This window comes from Artemia franciscana, chromosome 15 (assembly GCF_032884065.1).
Source record: "Artemia franciscana chromosome 15, ASM3288406v1, whole genome shotgun sequence".
Lineage (NCBI taxonomy): Eukaryota > Metazoa > Arthropoda > Branchiopoda > Anostraca > Artemiidae > Artemia > Artemia franciscana.
The window spans coordinates 10,347,207-10,365,790 of record NC_088877.1 but is presented as its reverse complement, the minus strand read 5'-3'; the positions used below and the strand labels follow the sequence as shown (position 1 = coordinate 10,365,790).

Below are 18,584 nucleotides of genomic sequence, written 5' to 3'. Positions count from 1 at the left end.
TCTCTTTTTTCCTATATCAAAGAATGTATAAGCAATAGGAAAGCTATAGATTTTAATTTAAATTCTTTTCTTGAAAGAAAGATTAAAAAAACAAGATTTTAGTTTTTAAATAAACATTAGTCTTTAAACCCGGATAGATGGATAGAGGAAATATCTGAGGAAGTTGATTTTACTTCATTCTCCTTGTGTATAGAAGTGATTGTCTCAAAAAATTAGGTTGTATTTTTACCTTTAAAGGTGCCTTGTTTTTTTTTTGCATTCTTGAACAATATTTTTTTACGCCGCTTGTGAATACCACTATTTGGGAACTATTTTTAAAAGTGAATCAAGAAAATGAAATTTTTCCTGTCATAATTTTTTGACAATGAACAGTAGATTAGATTTGAACAGCTAAAATGAACATACAAAAGTTAAAGTTTATTTCGGAGTAAGAGTTGGAAACAACTTTTTCTGCGTTGCTTGTTTAAGAGTTACATTAAAAAATGACGCTAAAACTTAAATTAGACACTAACTGTCTTGTATATAAAGAGCATAAATTTCGAAAATGTGTCCTGGAATCATTTTGGGATAAAACAAGTTGAACATTTGGTAATTTCAAGTGGTTTATTTTTTGATTCTCTGTCAAGATATTTGAACTTAAGTTTTATTGATTAAAGCAAATACAACTAAATGAGCCCTCCCTTTTCAAAAGAGTGTGTTAAACAATCCCTATTGCTGTTGTGTTGCTGGACTCGTTCTTGAGGTGTCGAGGGGGAAAAAGCTAAACCTAATTTCTGTTCGTTTTAATACTACTTTCAACGGTTTTTCGAAGATGAGGAAGTTGCTCTCCTCATATTTACGATTAAATTTAACTTAATACTGATTCGAGCATGAAGTTGCATTTGCTTTGCTCAGTAAAATAGGATTTAGTAAAGGCAGGGGGGGATTATAGGCTCTTGGAAGCTCCGCGCTCATCACTCTAAATGTTCAATTTCATACCAGATGCTGTAATTTGAAAAACAACCAATCCCATAATAAGATAGGACCTGCCATCTTCTCAGTGCTCAAAATTGTATTCTTAGTCCAAATATATTCCTCCGAATAATTGGAGGTAAGGTTTGAATTCCCATCTCATCAAATTTAATCTGAAGAACTTGAGGAGCAAATCATGAAAAGTTTTTCTTAAAAATGCACTTTTGTCTCATCCTACTTCCCACACGACACAAACTTCATCGTAATGAATCGTATTCAACGTTTTGTTCAGCGTGGAGTGAGTTCTCTTAAAAATACGTTTAAGGATAAATTTTTGACAATGTGACAGTATAGCCTCGGAAACGGACAGACTGTATAGTTAGAGTTTTTATTATCAAAAACCCAATTTGTTATTTGGTGGCACGAAATAGCACAAGTCACTACTGTTTTGTTATATCTTTTGTTACTCAAAAGGGACATTGCCATTCTGAATTTCTGTTCGAAGGAGCCCGATCCTTATATTATACGACGATTGATTAGACACAATCACCCATTAAAACAAACCAAACACATAAACGTGTATAGCCAACGTAAGAATTTTTTGACGAAACTGGAATTCTTTTGATTTATAAAGGGCATACTTTAGAGTTCCGGTTACTATTCACGAACAAGATTCTTCACTTTCAATCCATCACCATAAGCGGTTATCCAGCCAAAATCTTTTCACTGAACATTCCTTAAACCGTCTGTTGTTGACAAAATAAAGCTTCAAAAGCGATTCAGACAGAAAAGAAACAAAAACAATGAAAAGGAAAAGTTGATCCAAGAATAATATTGTAAGGAAAATATGAAAAATACTCAAAACGTCTCATTCTATGAAAAAATAAAAAGACTCATGATTTTTTTTTTTATTAAAAAATTAATCAAAATCAATTTTCATAATCTTTAAAACCAATTCTCTAAGTTCAATTTGGAATCTTAATTCGTTCTCTTGCAAAAAAAAAATCTGTCCGTACCCGTTATGACTTCTATTTTTTAAATATTATCAATAATTTCAGAATATATTAAACAGGCTGAAAAAAGAATTCATAAAAGCAACTAAAGGGAGATTTAGGGTTATGTCTCTTTCAAGCTTGGTTATCTTTCTTCTTTCTGTCAAATTAGGTTTCCTTAATAATTTGTATTTGTCCGAGAATTCTTATTTGTAAGGTGTGGTTTTTGTATTCTTTCTGTAGCTTTACAACACACAAATTCAGAGAGCCATGGAATCAACTGTGTCAATCCAATTTTCTTCTTTTTTCTCTCAGTATTTTATTATTATTATTGTCACTTTATTAGAAATTTTAATGTGTTATTATTATTATTATCAAAGTGACATTCCCCTTTGTTCGTTTCGTGATGACGAAAATGTTTATCATCTCATTTTTGAGTATACCCGATTATTCCTTTATACCTCATCTCGTATGTTCTGCCTTAACAAAGATCTGAGCCACAATTTAAAAGTATTTTATCAATATGTTCTCCGTAGATGATACGGTGTAGCCGAAAATATGTAATCCAAGATTTTGAAGTGACAAAATTACAATTAGTCCTATGACAGTTCAATTTTAGCGCCACTCTGCTGCCGAAGATTTTATATTATTTTTCGCCTAAAACTCATAAAAGAAAACTACCTATCAAACAGTCCGTGGTAACGAACTAGTAAGGAGCGACCCGGCTCAATAGTAAACACCCCTAGGGGGAAACACCCCCTAGAAGTCATAGAATCTTGACGAAAATCACACCATCAGATTCAACGTATCAGAGAACCCTACTGTAGAAGTTTCAAGCTCCTATCTACAAAAATGTGGAATTTTGTATTTTTTGCCAGAAGGCAGATCACGGATGCGTGTTTATTTGTTTTTTTTTTGTTTTTTTTTTTTGTTTTTTTTTCCAGGGGTGATCGTATCGACCCAGTTGTCCTAGAATGTTGCAAGAGGGCTCACTCTAACGGAAATGAAAAGTTCTAGTGCCCTTTTTAAGTGACCAAAAAAATTGGAGGGCATCTAGGCCCCCTCCCACGCTAATTATTTTACCAAAGTCAACGGATTAAAATTCTGAGATAGCCATTTTATTCAGCGTAGTCGAAAAACCTTATAACTATGTCTTTGGGGACGACTTACTCCCCCACAGTCCCCGTGGGAGGGGCAACAAGTTACAAACTTTGACCAGTGCTTACATATAGTAATGGTTATTGGGAAGTTTACAGCCGTTTTCAGGAGGATTTTTTTGGTTGGGGAGGGGTTGAGAAGAGGGGGATATGCTGGGGGAACTTTCCATCGATAATTTGTCATGGGGGAAGAAAATCTCCATGAAGGGAGCGCAGGATTTACTAGCATTATTTAAAAAAACAATGAAAAAATAAATATGAAAAAGTTCTTTCAGCTGGAAGTAAGGAGCAGCATTAAAACTTAAAACAAACAGAAATTATTACCCATTTGAGGGGCTCACCTCCTCCTAATACCTCGCTCTTTACGCTAAAGTATTTTTAGTAATTTCAACTATTTATTCTACGGCTTTTGTGATTCTGGGGTCATTCTGAATAAATTGTGACAAAATTTAAGCTTTAGTGTAAAGAGCGAGGATCTGACAAGGGGGCGAACCCCCTCATATATGTAATAAAAATATGAGAATACAAAAGTTCTTTACGTAAGCTAATTTATAAGTTACGTAAATCTTTTACTAATAAAAATATTCTTAAAAAATTAAAAATTCTAGTTGCCTTTTTAATTAACCGAAAAATCGGAGGGCAACTAGGCTTCCTCCCCCGCTCTTTTTTCTCAAAATTATGAGAAAGCCATTTAGCCAAAAAAAATGCAAATTTTTTTTTAATTATTCCTCTGCGGAGAGCCAAAATCAAAACATGCATTGATTCAAAAACGTTCAGAAATTAAATAAAAAAACAAGTTTTTTTAACTGAAAGTAAGGAGCGACATTAAAACTTAAAACGACCAGAAATTACTTCGTATATGAAAGAGGCTGCTTCCTCATTAACGCCCCGCTCTTTACGCTAAAGTTTTTTACTGTTTTAAAAAGAAGAATTGAGAGAAAGAGTCAAACTTTAGCGTAAAGAGCGGGGCGTTGATGAGGAAGATTAGTTATGTTTTTACCAAAGTCTGAGAGACAGATGAATCAAATTTTTTTTAGAGTTAGAGGCATATGAAGTGGGAATTTATCAAGATTCGGTCAATTATAGACACTAATATCAGCTCATAAGTGGTATAGTAGAGCCTGAAATAGGTGAACTAGGTTTCTACAAAAGTCTGAGAGAGATGAATTGAGTTCTTTTTAGAGTTAAAGACATATGAAGCGGGAATTTATCAAGACTCAGTCAGACAAATACACTAGTATCAGATCGCAAGATATATACTAGAGTAGGAAATAGATGAATTAGGATTATACCATAGGCTAAGTGACATGAATTGACTTTTGTTAAAACTTAGAAACATATTAAGTGGAATTTATCAAGATTCAGTCAAACACAGACTCTAGTATCAGCTCACAAGTGATATACTAGAGTCTGAAATAGGTGAATTACGTTTTTCCCGGAGTCTGAAAAATGAATCAATTTCTTTTTAGAGTTTGAGATATATGAAGTGGGAATTAATTAAGATTCAGTGAAACACGACACTGCTATCAGCTCACAAGTGATATACTAGAGTCTGAAATACATAAATTAGTTCTTTACAAAAGTCTGAGAGAGATGAATCGAGTTTTTTAGAGTTATAGACATATAAAGTGGGAATTTATCAAGACTTATTCAGACACAGACATAAGTATCTGCTTGAAAGCGATATACTAGAGTCTGAAATAGATGAATTAGGTTTATATCCTTGTCTGAGAGAGGTAAATCGAATTCATTTTGAGTTATATACATATGAAGTGGGAAATTTATCAAGATTGAGTAAATATATACACTACAATCACCTCACCTGTGTTATACTAGAGTCTGAAATGAATGAAGTGGGTAATTATCAAGATTCAGTCAAACACAGACACTACTATCAGCTCACAAGTGGTATACTAGAGTTTGAAATAGATAAATTAGATTTTTACCTAAGTCTGAGATAGTTGAATTGGATTCTTTTTAGAGTTAGAGAAATAGGAAGTGGGAATTTATCAAAATTCAGTCAAACACAAGCACTATTATCAGTTCGCAAGTGGTTTACGTGAGTGTGAAATGGGTGAATTAAGTTTTTACCATAGTCTGAAAGAAATGAGTAGAATTCTTTTTAGAGTTTGATGTATATGAAGTGGGGAATTTTTCAAGATTCAGTTAAACACTGACGCTACTATCAGCTCACAGGTGGTATATTACAGTCTGAAATAGCTGAATTATGTTTTTACCTAAGTCTGAGACAGATATGAATCGAATTCTGTTTAGAATTAAAGACGTATGAAGTGGGGGTTTCTCAAGATTTTTCAAACACAGACACTGCTATCACCCCACAAGTGATAGATTGAGTCTGAAATATAAGAACTAGGTTTTAACCGAAGTGCAGAAGAGATGAATCGATTTCTTTTTAGAGTTAGAGATATATGAGTTTATCATAGACATAAGAATAGGAGTATAGACATTGCACATAAACATAAGAGTTTATCAAGATTCAGTCAAACACGGACACTATTATCAGTTCGCAAGTGGTATAATCGAGTGTGAAATGGGTGAATTAGGTTTTTACCATAGTCTGAAAGAAATGAGTAGAATTCTTTGTAGAGTTTGATATTTATGAAGTGGGGAATTTTTCAAGATTCAGTTAAACACAGACTATACTATCAGCTCACAAGTGGTATACAACAGTCTGAAATAGCTAAATTAGGTTTTTACCAAAGTCTGAGACAGATATGAATCGAATTCTGTTTAGAATTAGAGATATATGAAGTTGAAGTTTCTCAAGATTCAGTCAAACATAGACACTGCTGTCAGCCCACAAGTGATACATTGAGTCTGAAATATATGAACTAGGTTTTAACCAAAGTGTGGAAGAGATGAATCGAAGTCTTTTTAGAGTTAGAGATATATGAGTTTATCTTACACATAAGAAATAGGAGTATAGACATTGCACATAAATAAAGGAGTTTATCAAGATTCAGTCAAGCACATTCACTACTATCAGATAACAAGTGGTATACTAGAGTCTGAAATACACCAATTAGGTTTTTACCAAAGTCTGAGAGATGAATCGATAGAGACATATTAAGTGGGAATTTATCACGATTCACTCAATCAGAGATACTGCTATCTGCTCATAAGTTTAAATAGATGAATTAGGTTTTTACCAAAGTCTGACAGAAATGAAGCATATTCTTTTTAGAGTTAGAGGCATATGAAGTGAGAATTTATAAAGATTCCGTCAAACACAGACACAACTGTAGGTTGCCTGCAGGTACCCGAGTAGGTTGGCTGCAGGTATCCGGTAACTGTAGGTAAAACTCATTTTCGCTGCAATCAGTTAAGTGTTCCTCCTTCATATATCTCTAACTTTAAAAGAATCTTGTTCATCTCTCTCATATTTCGATAAAAATATAATTTACCCATTTCAGTCTCTAGTATATCACTCGTGAGCTGATATTACTTTATGTGTCTGGCTGAATACTTATAAAATCCGACTTGATATGTCACTAACTTTAAAAAGAATCTGATTCACCGCTCTCAGACTTTGGAGAAAATCGATTTAACTAATGTCAGACTCTAGTATACCAATTGTGAGTTGGCAGTAGTGTCGGTTTGTGACTGAATCTTGATAAATTCCCAGTTCATATGTTTCTAATTCTAAAAAGAATTCAATTTTTCTCTCGGACATTAGCAAAGACCTAATTAATCAATTTGAGACTATATTATACCACTTGTGAGCTGATAGCAGTGTCTGAGTTTGACCGAATCTTGATAAATTTCCACTATATATATATATATATATATATATATATATATATATATATATATATATATATATATATATATATATATATATATATATATATGTCTCAAACTCTAAAATAAGTTTGATTCACCTTTCTCAGACTTTGGTAAAAACCGAATTCACCTATTTCAGGCTCTAGTATGCCACTTGTGAGTTGATAGTAGTGCCTCTGTTTGACTGAATCTTGATAAATTCCCACTGTATATATCTCTAACTCTAAAAAGAATTCGATTCATCTCTCACAGACTTTGGTAGATACCTAATTCACCTATTTCAGGCTCTAGTATACCACTTGCCAGCTGATAGTTGTGCCTGTCTTTTAATGAATCCTGACAAGATTCCGATAAAAGCTGATACTAGTGTCTGTGTATGACTGAATCGTAGTAAATTCCCGCTTCATTCGTCTCAAACTCTAAAAAGAACCCTATTCGTCTCTCTCAGGCTTTGGTAGGAACCTAATTCACCTATTTCAGGCCCTAGTATACCATTTCTGAGCTGATAGTAGTGGCTGTGTTTGACTGAATCTTGATAAATTTTCACTTCGTTTGTCTATAACTCTAAAAAAATTTGATTCATCTCTCTCAGACTTTGTCTAATTCACCTATTTTAGGCCCTAGTATACCATTTGTGAGCTGATAGTAGTCTCTGTAATCTTGATAATTTTCCCACTTCATATGTACTTCCAGTTGAATGAGCCCTTTTCAAAGTTTCTACGACAACTCCTTCGATACGAAGTGCAGTGGTCTAAAAAAAAATGCGTTGTGCCGACATCGCTCTTTACTTAGGAAGCGCTTTTGCGCTGCCTTTGATTGCAAAAGTTTAATGCTACCCATCAAAAGCTACCAGTATCAGAAAATTTGCCTGATTTTTGAAAAGGGAAAACCACCCGAAAAATTCAAGTGCTCTTAATGAAGATCACACCATTAGATTCAGCATATCAGAGAACTCTACGGTAGAGGTTTCAAGCTTTTATCTAGAAAAATGCGGAATTTTTAAAACAAAATTTCAGGAGAAAAATCATGGATTTTTGTTTTGTTATGTTAAATTCTTTTTTTATTGGTGATTGTGTTCAAACCAATGGTCCTAGAAGATTGGGAGAGGACTCATTTGGTTGTGAATCAAAAGTTCTTTTGGCCTTTTTAAGTGACCAATAAGATTGGGGGGTGAGTAGCTCCTCTCCCACCCCCTTTTTCCCCGCAGACATCCAATCTAAATTTTGACAGTTTTATCTATAAATTGGATTTCTATGGACTCAATTTTTCTTGAAGATAAAGTAAATGACATTTTTTAACATAGGTGAATGGTCCAATAATTATGTTTTTGCAGATGGCATGACCCCGTATAGTCCCTGGGGGAATGGATGTAATTTACGCAATTCGCCGATTACTCATATACAGTAGGCCTATTTGTTATTGGGAAACATGCTGAAATATTTGTGGGGTATTTTCTACAGGGGGATTCTCTATAGGGAGAATTTTCTGTGCTGAGGAAATCTTCCGCGAGATTTGTCTTGGGAAATTTTACATGGGGAGCGGGAGGGTGTTTTCTCGGAATGATTTGGCAAACGATCGAAATTCAAATGTTTTCAGAACGACTAATGAAGCACAGGAATCATTTAATCGGAATAAGAAGTTTAAGCACTAAAAAACTTATGCGTAAAGAGTGAAATATCGAGAAGGAGGCAACTGTCCATATATGGAATAATTTCTGTTCGTTTTAAGTTTTAATGTTGATCTTTATTTCCAATAACCTTGTTTGTTTTTTTAATCTGTTTACTAATCCATTTTGAAAACGAGTTTTAAACTTTATCTTTATAAGTGCTTATGATATCTGATTTTTATCTATAAATCTGATTTCTATGGACTAAATTTTCCTTGAATATCCTTTTTTATTTCTGCTTCATCACCTATGTTCGTGCTTTCATACTTAATCTTTCCTCTTTTAACTTAACCGAATTAGTTATGTGTTCCTTGGGAAATTCCCGTTTATTTGGTGTCATGTTTGTATTGCTCCAAGATTTTCTGCACATAAGATTTAGCGAATCAAGGATAAGATAAAATTTATTATTGAAAAACAAATATCCTAAGCAAAATATACCGAACCGATGTTGTTGTAAATGAAGGATCTATCCATACTACAATTATAATAATTTACGTTTATGTTATTTGTGTTCAAAAACACCTGGTAATAAAAGAATTTGGCCAGTTTTTTTGTACTGGGAGTGCAGGAAAATATGATATACACAATTTATGCTTATTATGAGGTATTAAGGGGTAGGTTAAGGTGTATTCAGGAGTTTCTTTGAGGGGGGGGGGCTTCCCCAAAATTTTAATAAATCAAAAATTTGTTTATACGCATTTTTGTTACGCTTTTACGTGTCGGAGAAAAATCTTGGGGGGAGGTCAAACCCGGTACACCGCCCTTGGATGCGGCCTTAAAAATAATTAATGATAACAAGCTTTTGGAATGCGCCGCAAGACTATAGAAAATCGAAGATCTGTCCCGTCGACTTCCAGAAAATTATTAAAATTTAAGTACCAAGGCCCGTAAAAATGCAATCGGATTGTTTGAATTGTGTGAGTAGAAACTTACACAGCCATATATAACTTTATAAATTAAGAAAAAATAGGAATATAATTTTAATGAAAAAGACCTCCATACAAAGTTATGCCATTTATTGTAGTTACTGGGCCCAAATTTACAAAAGCTGTACAAAATTATATATTGTAAAAGATATATTGTAAAAAAAGCTTGTTCGTTTCATTTACAAATCCTATCAGCTTCAATTTAAGTAAACCCAACTGTTTTATTTCTGGTGGGGGGGGGGTTACCTTCCTCCCTTAATGTACTTGGAAGTTAAATTCTTTTCAGATTTCTTCTGTCACTATTCATTTTTAAAATTCTACTTGATTGAACCTCCTCGCGTGCATGCACATTTTTTACCCTGAACAAGATTGTCATATGGCACGTGTGACGAGGTCAGAACCTAAAATTAGGCTCAGTACTAGAGTTATTGATTTCATTGTCCTAGCAGGTCAAGAAGCACCGAACTCGCCAAAGCATTAGAAATCCCTCCTATTCCCCTAAAGATATCAGATCCGGTCCGCTTATGTCAATCACGTATCTACAACTTATGCTTACTCTCGAACTCGTCAAAGCGGTAAAAATCCCTCCAGCTCCCCCAAAGAGAGCGGATCCGGTCCGGCTATGTCAATCGTATCTAGAACTTGTGCTTATTCTTTTTTATCAAGTTTAATTCCGATCTCTCCACTCTAAGCTTCTTCCTAATTTTTTTCTAGTCCTCTCGGCTTTCTCAGACAGGACTATGGGCCTACTCGTTAGAATCTCTAGGAAGTATTTCCTGTGTGGTAATAGAAGTATTGTACTTCGAAAATATGCTCCCTTAAAAAAATCTTCCTTTGCCTGCTGTCTAGTCATCTTTCCCCTGCTGTTTTTAGCGACAAAGTTATGTATACAAGGAAAGTCGTTCGTGATATTGTATTTTGTTCCGTCTACAGTAAATAAATCGTGCTATATTGGACCAATTTTCTTTGTTTTTCAAATAGGTCATCAAAACAGGAATAGAAAAATATTCCGAGCATCGAGAATAGAATAACGCTTCCGTTTCCTTTTTAAAGTTTTGGTGGCTTTTGACTAGACTCGCTCTTCATTAATATAGTCCAATTATGTTTTCTATTTCTTACTTCAAATATCACCGACTTACTCGCTGTCTTATCTAACTTCTGTTTTCTTGATTTAGTCCAATTAGTGCAAATAATTGGTTGGGAAAGTTTTGTTTTGTAAGGTGTCTTATTTGTATTTCTTTTATAGTTGTTCAGCACGAAGGATTCAGAAAATCGAGGAACCTTACTTCACTTCCTAGTGGAAATCGTTGAAGCGAAGCATCCAGAGTCGATCAGTTTCCATGAAGAACTTGGTCATATAGACAGAGCTAGCAGGGTGTCGCCTGAGAATATTCAGAAAATTCTCAAGCAAATGGATGCATCCGTTAAAAATCTGGATATGGATTTGAAGAACGCGAGATCAATGCAAGTTGAGGGCGACAAGTTTTTGGACGTCATGGGTGTATCCTTTTTTCTTCAGTTTGGTTGTATTTTTTTTTACTCTTCTTCCGCATGTTTAATTTTTATCTCGAGTGGCTCTCTCCAATTGCTTGGGAAATTTTTGTGCTCTAGAGGAATTTTGGGGGTCTAATTGTTGGGTGTTCCGCTAGAAATTTTAGAAAATTACTATTTTCCTCGGTTGAAAAATGCGGTGATGAATCTGTGAACACCCATGTGTGTTTATCTGCAAGTTAAAACTGTGTTTGGTATATAACATAACATACTTACTTAGAACTCTCATCCTCCTTTGCCGTCCGTGGCACATAGGGTATTGACAAAGCCAAAGTATGGATCTCGCAGGGTTGCTGTGGCTAGGACATCCTCCTACAGGGTAGGCTACCTTGTCATTATCTTCTCGACGTTGAAATTGTGTTCACATGTGCGTCTAGTGAAACTCAAGTATGTAGATGCTTGCTCTGTCTAGACATCAATATTCAGGTAGTTTCACTTCACAGGTAAAATCCGAATGGCACATAGGGTATTGACAAAGCCAAAGTATGGATCTCGCAGGGTTGCTGTGGCTAGGACATCCTCCTACAGGGTAGGCTACCTTGTCATTATCTTCTCGACGTTGAAATTGTGTTCACATGTGCGTCTAGTGAAACTCAAGTATGTAGATGCTTGCTCTGTCTAGACATCAATATTCAGGTAGTTTCACTTCACAGGTAAAATCCGAAGCATCTATTTCTAGAGTCTGAAAATCCGTATAAAGTTTTGGTCTCGGAAATGTTCCGAACGACGTTCTTTGGAACTAGTTTCTGAGATCTAATAACTGGCTAATCATGATAAAACTTAAAATCGCGAAGAAAGGAAGAAAACGAGGACAGTAAACAGCCTGTGAAAAAGTTTAAATATTATGAAAATATTTTGGTCAAGACCTCCGCCTGACCGTCCTCAGTGCAGGATAAAACTGATGAGAAATATGAAAAACCAAACCTAAATACAAAACACAAAACTAAAATAGGATGACCCTTTCTTAGTAATGGTGAAAGGGTAACTGAATAAAAACACAAATCTAAATGGCATTTCACAATTTCATCTTACGTGAAGCACTCTTAAAGGCTAATCGCTTTCCAGGTAGATTATTATCAGAGATCCTATTTGTTTGCACGACATAATTTTGTGGATGCATGTGAAAACGGTCAGAATTAATAACTCCGTCATAAATGGGACTTAAAAAAGTTTCTTTAGTGTCTGTATTGAGAGCTACCTTTCGGTGTGTGTGCTTTTTTCTTTATCTCAACTGCCTCCCCGAAAACTTGCATTAGACCTTCAAGGAGGGTAATAATGGAGGTGCTGTCAAATAAAATTACTTGGTTTGAATTGTCGTACAAATGTTGAGCCAAGGTGGAGTCAAAAATCTCAGGCCTTTGGCGTAGCCCCATGGCCTTGTCGATTGAGGACCTATGTTCCGATAACATCTTCCCTAATTGCTGTTGGGTTCTTCCATTATAAAAACGGCTACAGGAGCAGGAAGTTCTATAAACACCACTACCCAGGATGGGGCTGGTTTTATCTTTGCCATGGTTGAAAAAGCTCTGTATTGTATTTGAATGCTTAAAGGTGAGATTAAGTTTGTGTTTTTTAAGGATTCTTTTCAGTTTGTCACTCAGTTTTGGAATGTGGAGTAGAACAGTTAAAAGTTCCTCATCATCCATTAATGGTCAGATATCTGTTGGGGTTCGTGGAGTTGATGCATTCTTTTCTGTTGGAATGCATCTGGAGGCGCTGGAGGTGTTGTCATGTTATTTGACAACACCTTCATTATTGCCCCCGTTAAAGGTTTCGTACAAGTTTTCTGGGAGGCAGTTGAGATAAAAAAAAAAAAAAGCACATACACCGAAAGGTAGCTCTCAATAGAGACACTGGGGAAACTCTTCTAAGTCCCATTATTGATGGAATTATTAATTCTGATCGTTTTCATATATATAAACAAAATTATGTGTGTAATCAAATAGAATCTCTGATAATAATCTTCCTGGAAAGTGATTGGCCTTTAAGAGTGCGTTGCATAAGATGAAATTGTGAAATGCTATTTAAACTTGTGTTCTTATTCAGTCACCCTTTCACCGTTACTAAGAAAAGGTCATCTCCTTTTAGTTTTATGTTTTGTTTTAAGGTTTGGCTTTTCATATTTTTACAGTTTTATTTCTGCACTGAGGACGTGAGATGTTTCAAACAGGCTAAATTGGATACTTAGGTCTACTTTTGCAGTATTAGCAGAGTTTTTAACTAGTTTTCTTATTCATTTAAATTGTCAAAGGTGTTTTCTATAGGGTGTTGGCTTGTGAGATGTTTCAAACAGGCTAAATTGGCTACTTAGGTCTACTTTTGCAGTATTAGCAGAGTTTTTAACTAGTTTTCTTATTCATTTAAATTGTCAAAGGTGTTTTCTATAGGGTGTTGGCTTGTGAGATGTTTCAAACAGGCTAAATTGGATACTTAGGTCTACTTTTGCAGTATTAGCAGAGTTTTTAACTAGTTTTCTTATTCATTTAAATTGTCAAAGGTGTTTTCTATAGGGTGTTGGCTTGTGAGATGTTTCAAACAGGCTAAATTGGCTACTTAGGTCTACTTTTGCAGTATTAGCAGAGTTTTTAACTAGTTTTCTTATTCATTTAAATTGTCAAAGGTGTTTTCTATAGGGTGTTGGCTTGTGAGATGTTTCAAACAGGCTAAATTGGATACTTAGGTCTACTTTTGCAGTATTAGCAGAGTTTTTAACTAGTTTTCTTATTCATTTAAATTGTCAAAGGTGTTTTCTATAGGGTGTTGGCTTGTGAGATGTTTCAAACAGGCTAAATTGGCTACTTAGGTCTACTTTTGCAGTATTAGCAGAGTTTTTAACTAGTTTTCTTATTCATTTAAATTGTCAAAGGTGTTTTCTATAGGGTGTTGGCTTGTGAGATGTTTCAAACAGGCTAAATTGGATACTTAGGTCTACTTTTGCAGTATTAGCAGAGTTTTTATCTAGTTTTCTTATTCATTTAAATTGTCAAAGGTGTTTTCTATAGGGTGTTGGCTTGTGAGATGTTTCAAACAGGCTAAATTGGCTACTTAGGTCTACTTTTGCAGTATTAGCAGAGTTTTTAACTAGTTTTCTTATTCATTTAAATTGTCAAAGGTGTTTTCTATAGGGTGTTGGCTTGTGAGATGTTTCAAACAGGCTAAATTGGATACTTAGGTCTACTTTTGCAGTATTAGCAGAGTTTTTAACTAGTTTTCTTATTCATTTAAATTGTCAAAGGTGTTTTTCTATTGGGTGTCGGCTCGTGAGATGATTCAAACAGGCCAAATTGGCTACTTAGGTCTACTTTTGCAGTATTAGCTGAGTTTTTAACTAGTTTTCTTATTCATTTAAATTGTCAAAGGTGTTTTCTATAGGGTGTTGGCTTGTGAGATGTTTCAAACAGGCTAAATTGGATACTTAGGTCTACTTTTGCAGTATTAGCAGAGTTTTTAACTAGTTTTCTTATTCATTTAAATTGTCAAAGGTGTTTTTCTATAGGGTGTCGGCTTGTGAGATGCTTCAAACAGGCTAAATTGGCTACTTAGGTCTACTTTTGCAGTATTAGCAGAGTTTTTAACTAGTTTTCTTATTCATTTAAATTGTCAAAGGTGTTTTCTATAGGGTGTTGGCTTGTGAGATGTTTCAAACAGGCTAAATTGGATACTTAGGTCTACTTTTGCAGTATTAGCAGAGTCTCTAATAAGTTTTCTTCTTCATTTAAATTCTCAAAGGTGTTTTCTATAGGGTTGGCTTGTGAGATGTTTCAAACAGGCTAAATTGGCTACTTAGGTCTACTTTTGCAGTATCAGCAGAATTTCTAATAAGTTTTCTTATTCATTTAAATTATCAAAGGTGTTTTTTATAAGGTGTTGGCTTGTGAGATGTTTCAGACAGGCTAAATTGGCTACTTAGGTCTACTTTTGTAGTACCAGCAGAATTTCTAATTCTGCACATACATTTCAAGTAAGAAAAATACTTATCTCTATAGTCAGAATTGCATCCTGAATCCAAAGTTATTGTGCATTTGCATCAGAAAGGAAATTAATATTCACCATATACAGACCTAGCCTATACCAATTCAGGGTATATATTTGCACGTTAGTGAGTATATGTGTATGTATGTGTATGTGTATGTATATGTGTATGTATGTGTGTATGTATATGTATGTATATGTATATGTATATATATATATATATATATATATATATATATATATATATATATATATATATATATATGTATATATGTAAGCCCTATAGATAGGTAGAGTAGCTCCATAGGAGGCTTAGGCCAAGTAGGACCTTGTCCCAGTGGGGCCCATAATAGAAACCGGGAAACCCTCCCCTGGGGGTCATAATTTCAGGTGGAGGAGGAAGAAGGCCCCTCAAATGTACACTCAGCAGGGCCAACTGCCGTGTTCACGCGTCAGATGAGTTACAAACCTTCTCCCAGTAATGGGTTAAATTGCATGGTGAAGCAGAACACCATCGTGGGAGGATCCTCTATAGGAGGACAACTGCGGCAGGGCGTAAGATCCAGATTTATGGACAACGGCCTCTGTAAAGGGCTGCCTCGACCCTTTCGGGGTACCTGCAAGACTGGGAAACTTGCGGTCAATTTTTCCCACTTGAGGAGTGGCGCCCCTCGAGGAAATTGTAGCCTAGTAAACAACACAGCACTCGTACGGGATTCTGATTATTGGATAATTTTCTGGGCTTGGTTTGTTTTGATGGGCGTTTTCGGGCTGAAAAACCTCTTCCTAGCTAATTTATCTACTATGGGCTGCCTCCCCGTAGTAGCATAATATTTGTAGGCATGAATATATAATGAGTCGGAGGTAATAGGCTTGGGACTGTCTGTGCAGGATTTCGACTCTTGTTGATAGAAGAGCATCGCCAAGTGCTGAAAACCATGTTGTGACCAAGATGGGCCCAGGATTGCACAAAGCCTCCAACTTACTGGAGGTCCCAGGGACTTCTTGCTGTCCGGTTCTAAGCCGGCTTAAGCGCTTCGGTGTAGACTTGAGAAGATATGTTGGTCCCCATCCTGCACTGGTATCCGGGATCACTGCCTTTCTTGAGGCCAAAATAATTTCAAAGATTTAAAGAACATGAAAATTGGAACTTGGAATGTTACGACGTTAAAAAATGACTATCGCATCGACATTTTGACTGACGAATTCAGACGGTTTGAACTGGATTTATTAGGAGTTTCAGAAACTCATATCCCAGGGGTAGGAAGCATGAAATTAGGTGACATAGAATTTGTTTACTCAGGAAGGAAGGATGGGGTACATAGACAGGGAGTAGGGCTCATGATGAATAAGGAAGCTGCTAAGTCTTGTTTAGGCTGGGAAGGTATTAATAATAGAATACTAATTGCTCATTTTATGACTAAAAAGTTTAGGGTATCAGTTATAGTAGTATATGCCCCCATTGAACCAACTGATGGAGATACTAGTGACTCAGATGAATTTTACTTACAGTTACAGGAGCAAATAGACAGGGTACCAGGTAGAAATATGGTGTTTTTGCTAGGAGATTTTAATGCCCAGGTTGGTAGAAATAGGGATAGATGGTATCCTAGCCTAGGTAATTTTGGTGTAGGAAAAGAAAACAGTAATGGCTATAGGCTTTTGCAATTTTGTAGGTATAACAACCTAGTTATAACCAATACGGTGTTTGGTCACAAAATGGCCCATTAGTTGACATGGTATTCACGTGATGGTAAGACAGCAAACCTTATTGATTATGTTATTGTAAACAGAAGACTAGCAGGATCAATACAAGATACTAGGGTGTATAGGAGTGCCGTTATTGATGTTAAAAGTAAAGATCACCATCTAGTAGTGTCTAAGGTTAATTTAAAGCTGAAATTTCGGAAGAGTAACTCCCTCCCGGAAAGTTATGATGTTGGTAGACTTCAGGATGAAAATTTGAGAAAAAAATTCCAGGAACAGTTGAGTACTAAACTTGAGGGTTTAAAATTTGACAATGTGGAAGATGGATGGAATAATTTCAGAAAAACAATTTGTGAAGTTGCTGATGGTGTCCTAGGGAAGAGTGCTAAGACAGCAACTAGGAATATTAGTGAAAAAGCTTTAGGTTTAATAGAGAGTAGAAGGGGTTTGTATAAGAATTATCTGAGCGATAGGTCGTATGAAAACAAAAGGAATGTAAAGAAAGTGGAGAAAGCATTAAAATATGAACTAAGGAGATGTGAAATGGAGGCGATGGATAAAATTGCTGAGGATCTGGAAGATGCGGCTAGACGGCATAATGGTAAAATATTATACTGGCATATTAATAAATTGAAAGGGAGTAGCCGATCCGGACTAGTCCCAGTTAAAGATAGAAATGGGGTCACAATTAGTGATAAGGAAAAAGTTAAAGAAAGATGGGTGGAACATTTTGAGAATGTGCTAAACCGAGATACAGTTGCAGGAAAAGATATAGATGAAAATGAAAAAGTTTGTGATACCTTGGATGTGAAGGAAGATTTGTTTAGTGAGGAAGAATTAGCGACAGTACTAGAAGGATTAAAAAATAATAAGGCCCCAGGTGCTGATAGTATGATTAATGAGTTCCTTAAATATGGTGGCTCTGAGGTTAGGAATAAGCTACTGAAGATTATGAACATGATTTTTGAAAAAGGGGAAGTACCCAATGATTTTAGGAAAACCTTAATTAAACCACTGTATAAGAAAGGTGACAAGAGTGAATGTCGGAATTATCGAGGCATTAGTCTGGTCTCTGTAGGTAGCAAATTACTGAGTAATATGATACTTTTTAGACTGAGACATGCTGTAGACAAAGTTTTAAGGGAAGAACAATGCGGTTTTAGAAAAGGTAGAGGATGTGTCGACCATGTTTTCACTCTTAGGTTAATAATTGAGAAGTCCCTTCGTTGTCAAACACCTTTGGTCCTTAGTTTTATCGATTATGAGCAAGCTTTCGATTCTGTTGATAGAACAGCGTTAACAAAGGTCTTATCGTTATATGGTATACCAGAAAAATACATTAAAGTGATTTGCGCTATGTACGAGAATAATACTGCTGCGGTTAAGGTAGGAAATGAGGTTAGCAACTGGTTTTGTATTAAATCAGGAGTTAAGCAGGGTTGTGTTCTATCCCCCTTTATATGGATCATTTTGATGGACTTCGTCTTAAGGAGCACAGGAAAGGCAATTGGAGACCATGGAATCAAATGGGGAGGAAGAACGCTCCTGGACTTAGATTATGCTGATGATTTAAGCATATTAGATGAAAGTGTGAGCAAAATGAATGAATTTTTAGAGGTTTTACGAGTTCAGGGTGCTAAAATAGGCTTGAAAATTAATGTTAAGAAGACTAAGTCACTAAGGTTAGGAATAAGTGAAGATGAACAGGTGACCTTAGGTAACGAAAAGATTGATCAGGTTGGGAGCTTCAGTTACCTTGGTAGTATTATTAGTAAAGATGGTGGGAGCAGTGAAGATGTTAAAAGTAGAATAGCCAAAGCTCAGGGTGTTTTTTCACAGTTAAAAAAAGTTTGGAAGA

The 18,584-nt window shown here is 35.4% G+C and overlaps 1 protein-coding gene across 1 annotated transcript in view; it reads left to right on the top strand.

The window, feature by feature from the left end:
• Nucleotides 1–18,584, top strand: part of LOC136036637 (protein diaphanous-like) — a 170,197-nt gene that overhangs the window by 124,081 nt on the left and 27,532 nt on the right. The window contains exon 15 of the mRNA XM_065718937.1: nt 10,743–10,997. Within this exon, the coding sequence (XP_065575009.1) occupies nt 10,743–10,997 (255 nt within the window). The remainder of the gene's footprint in view (nt 1–10,742; nt 10,998–18,584) is intronic.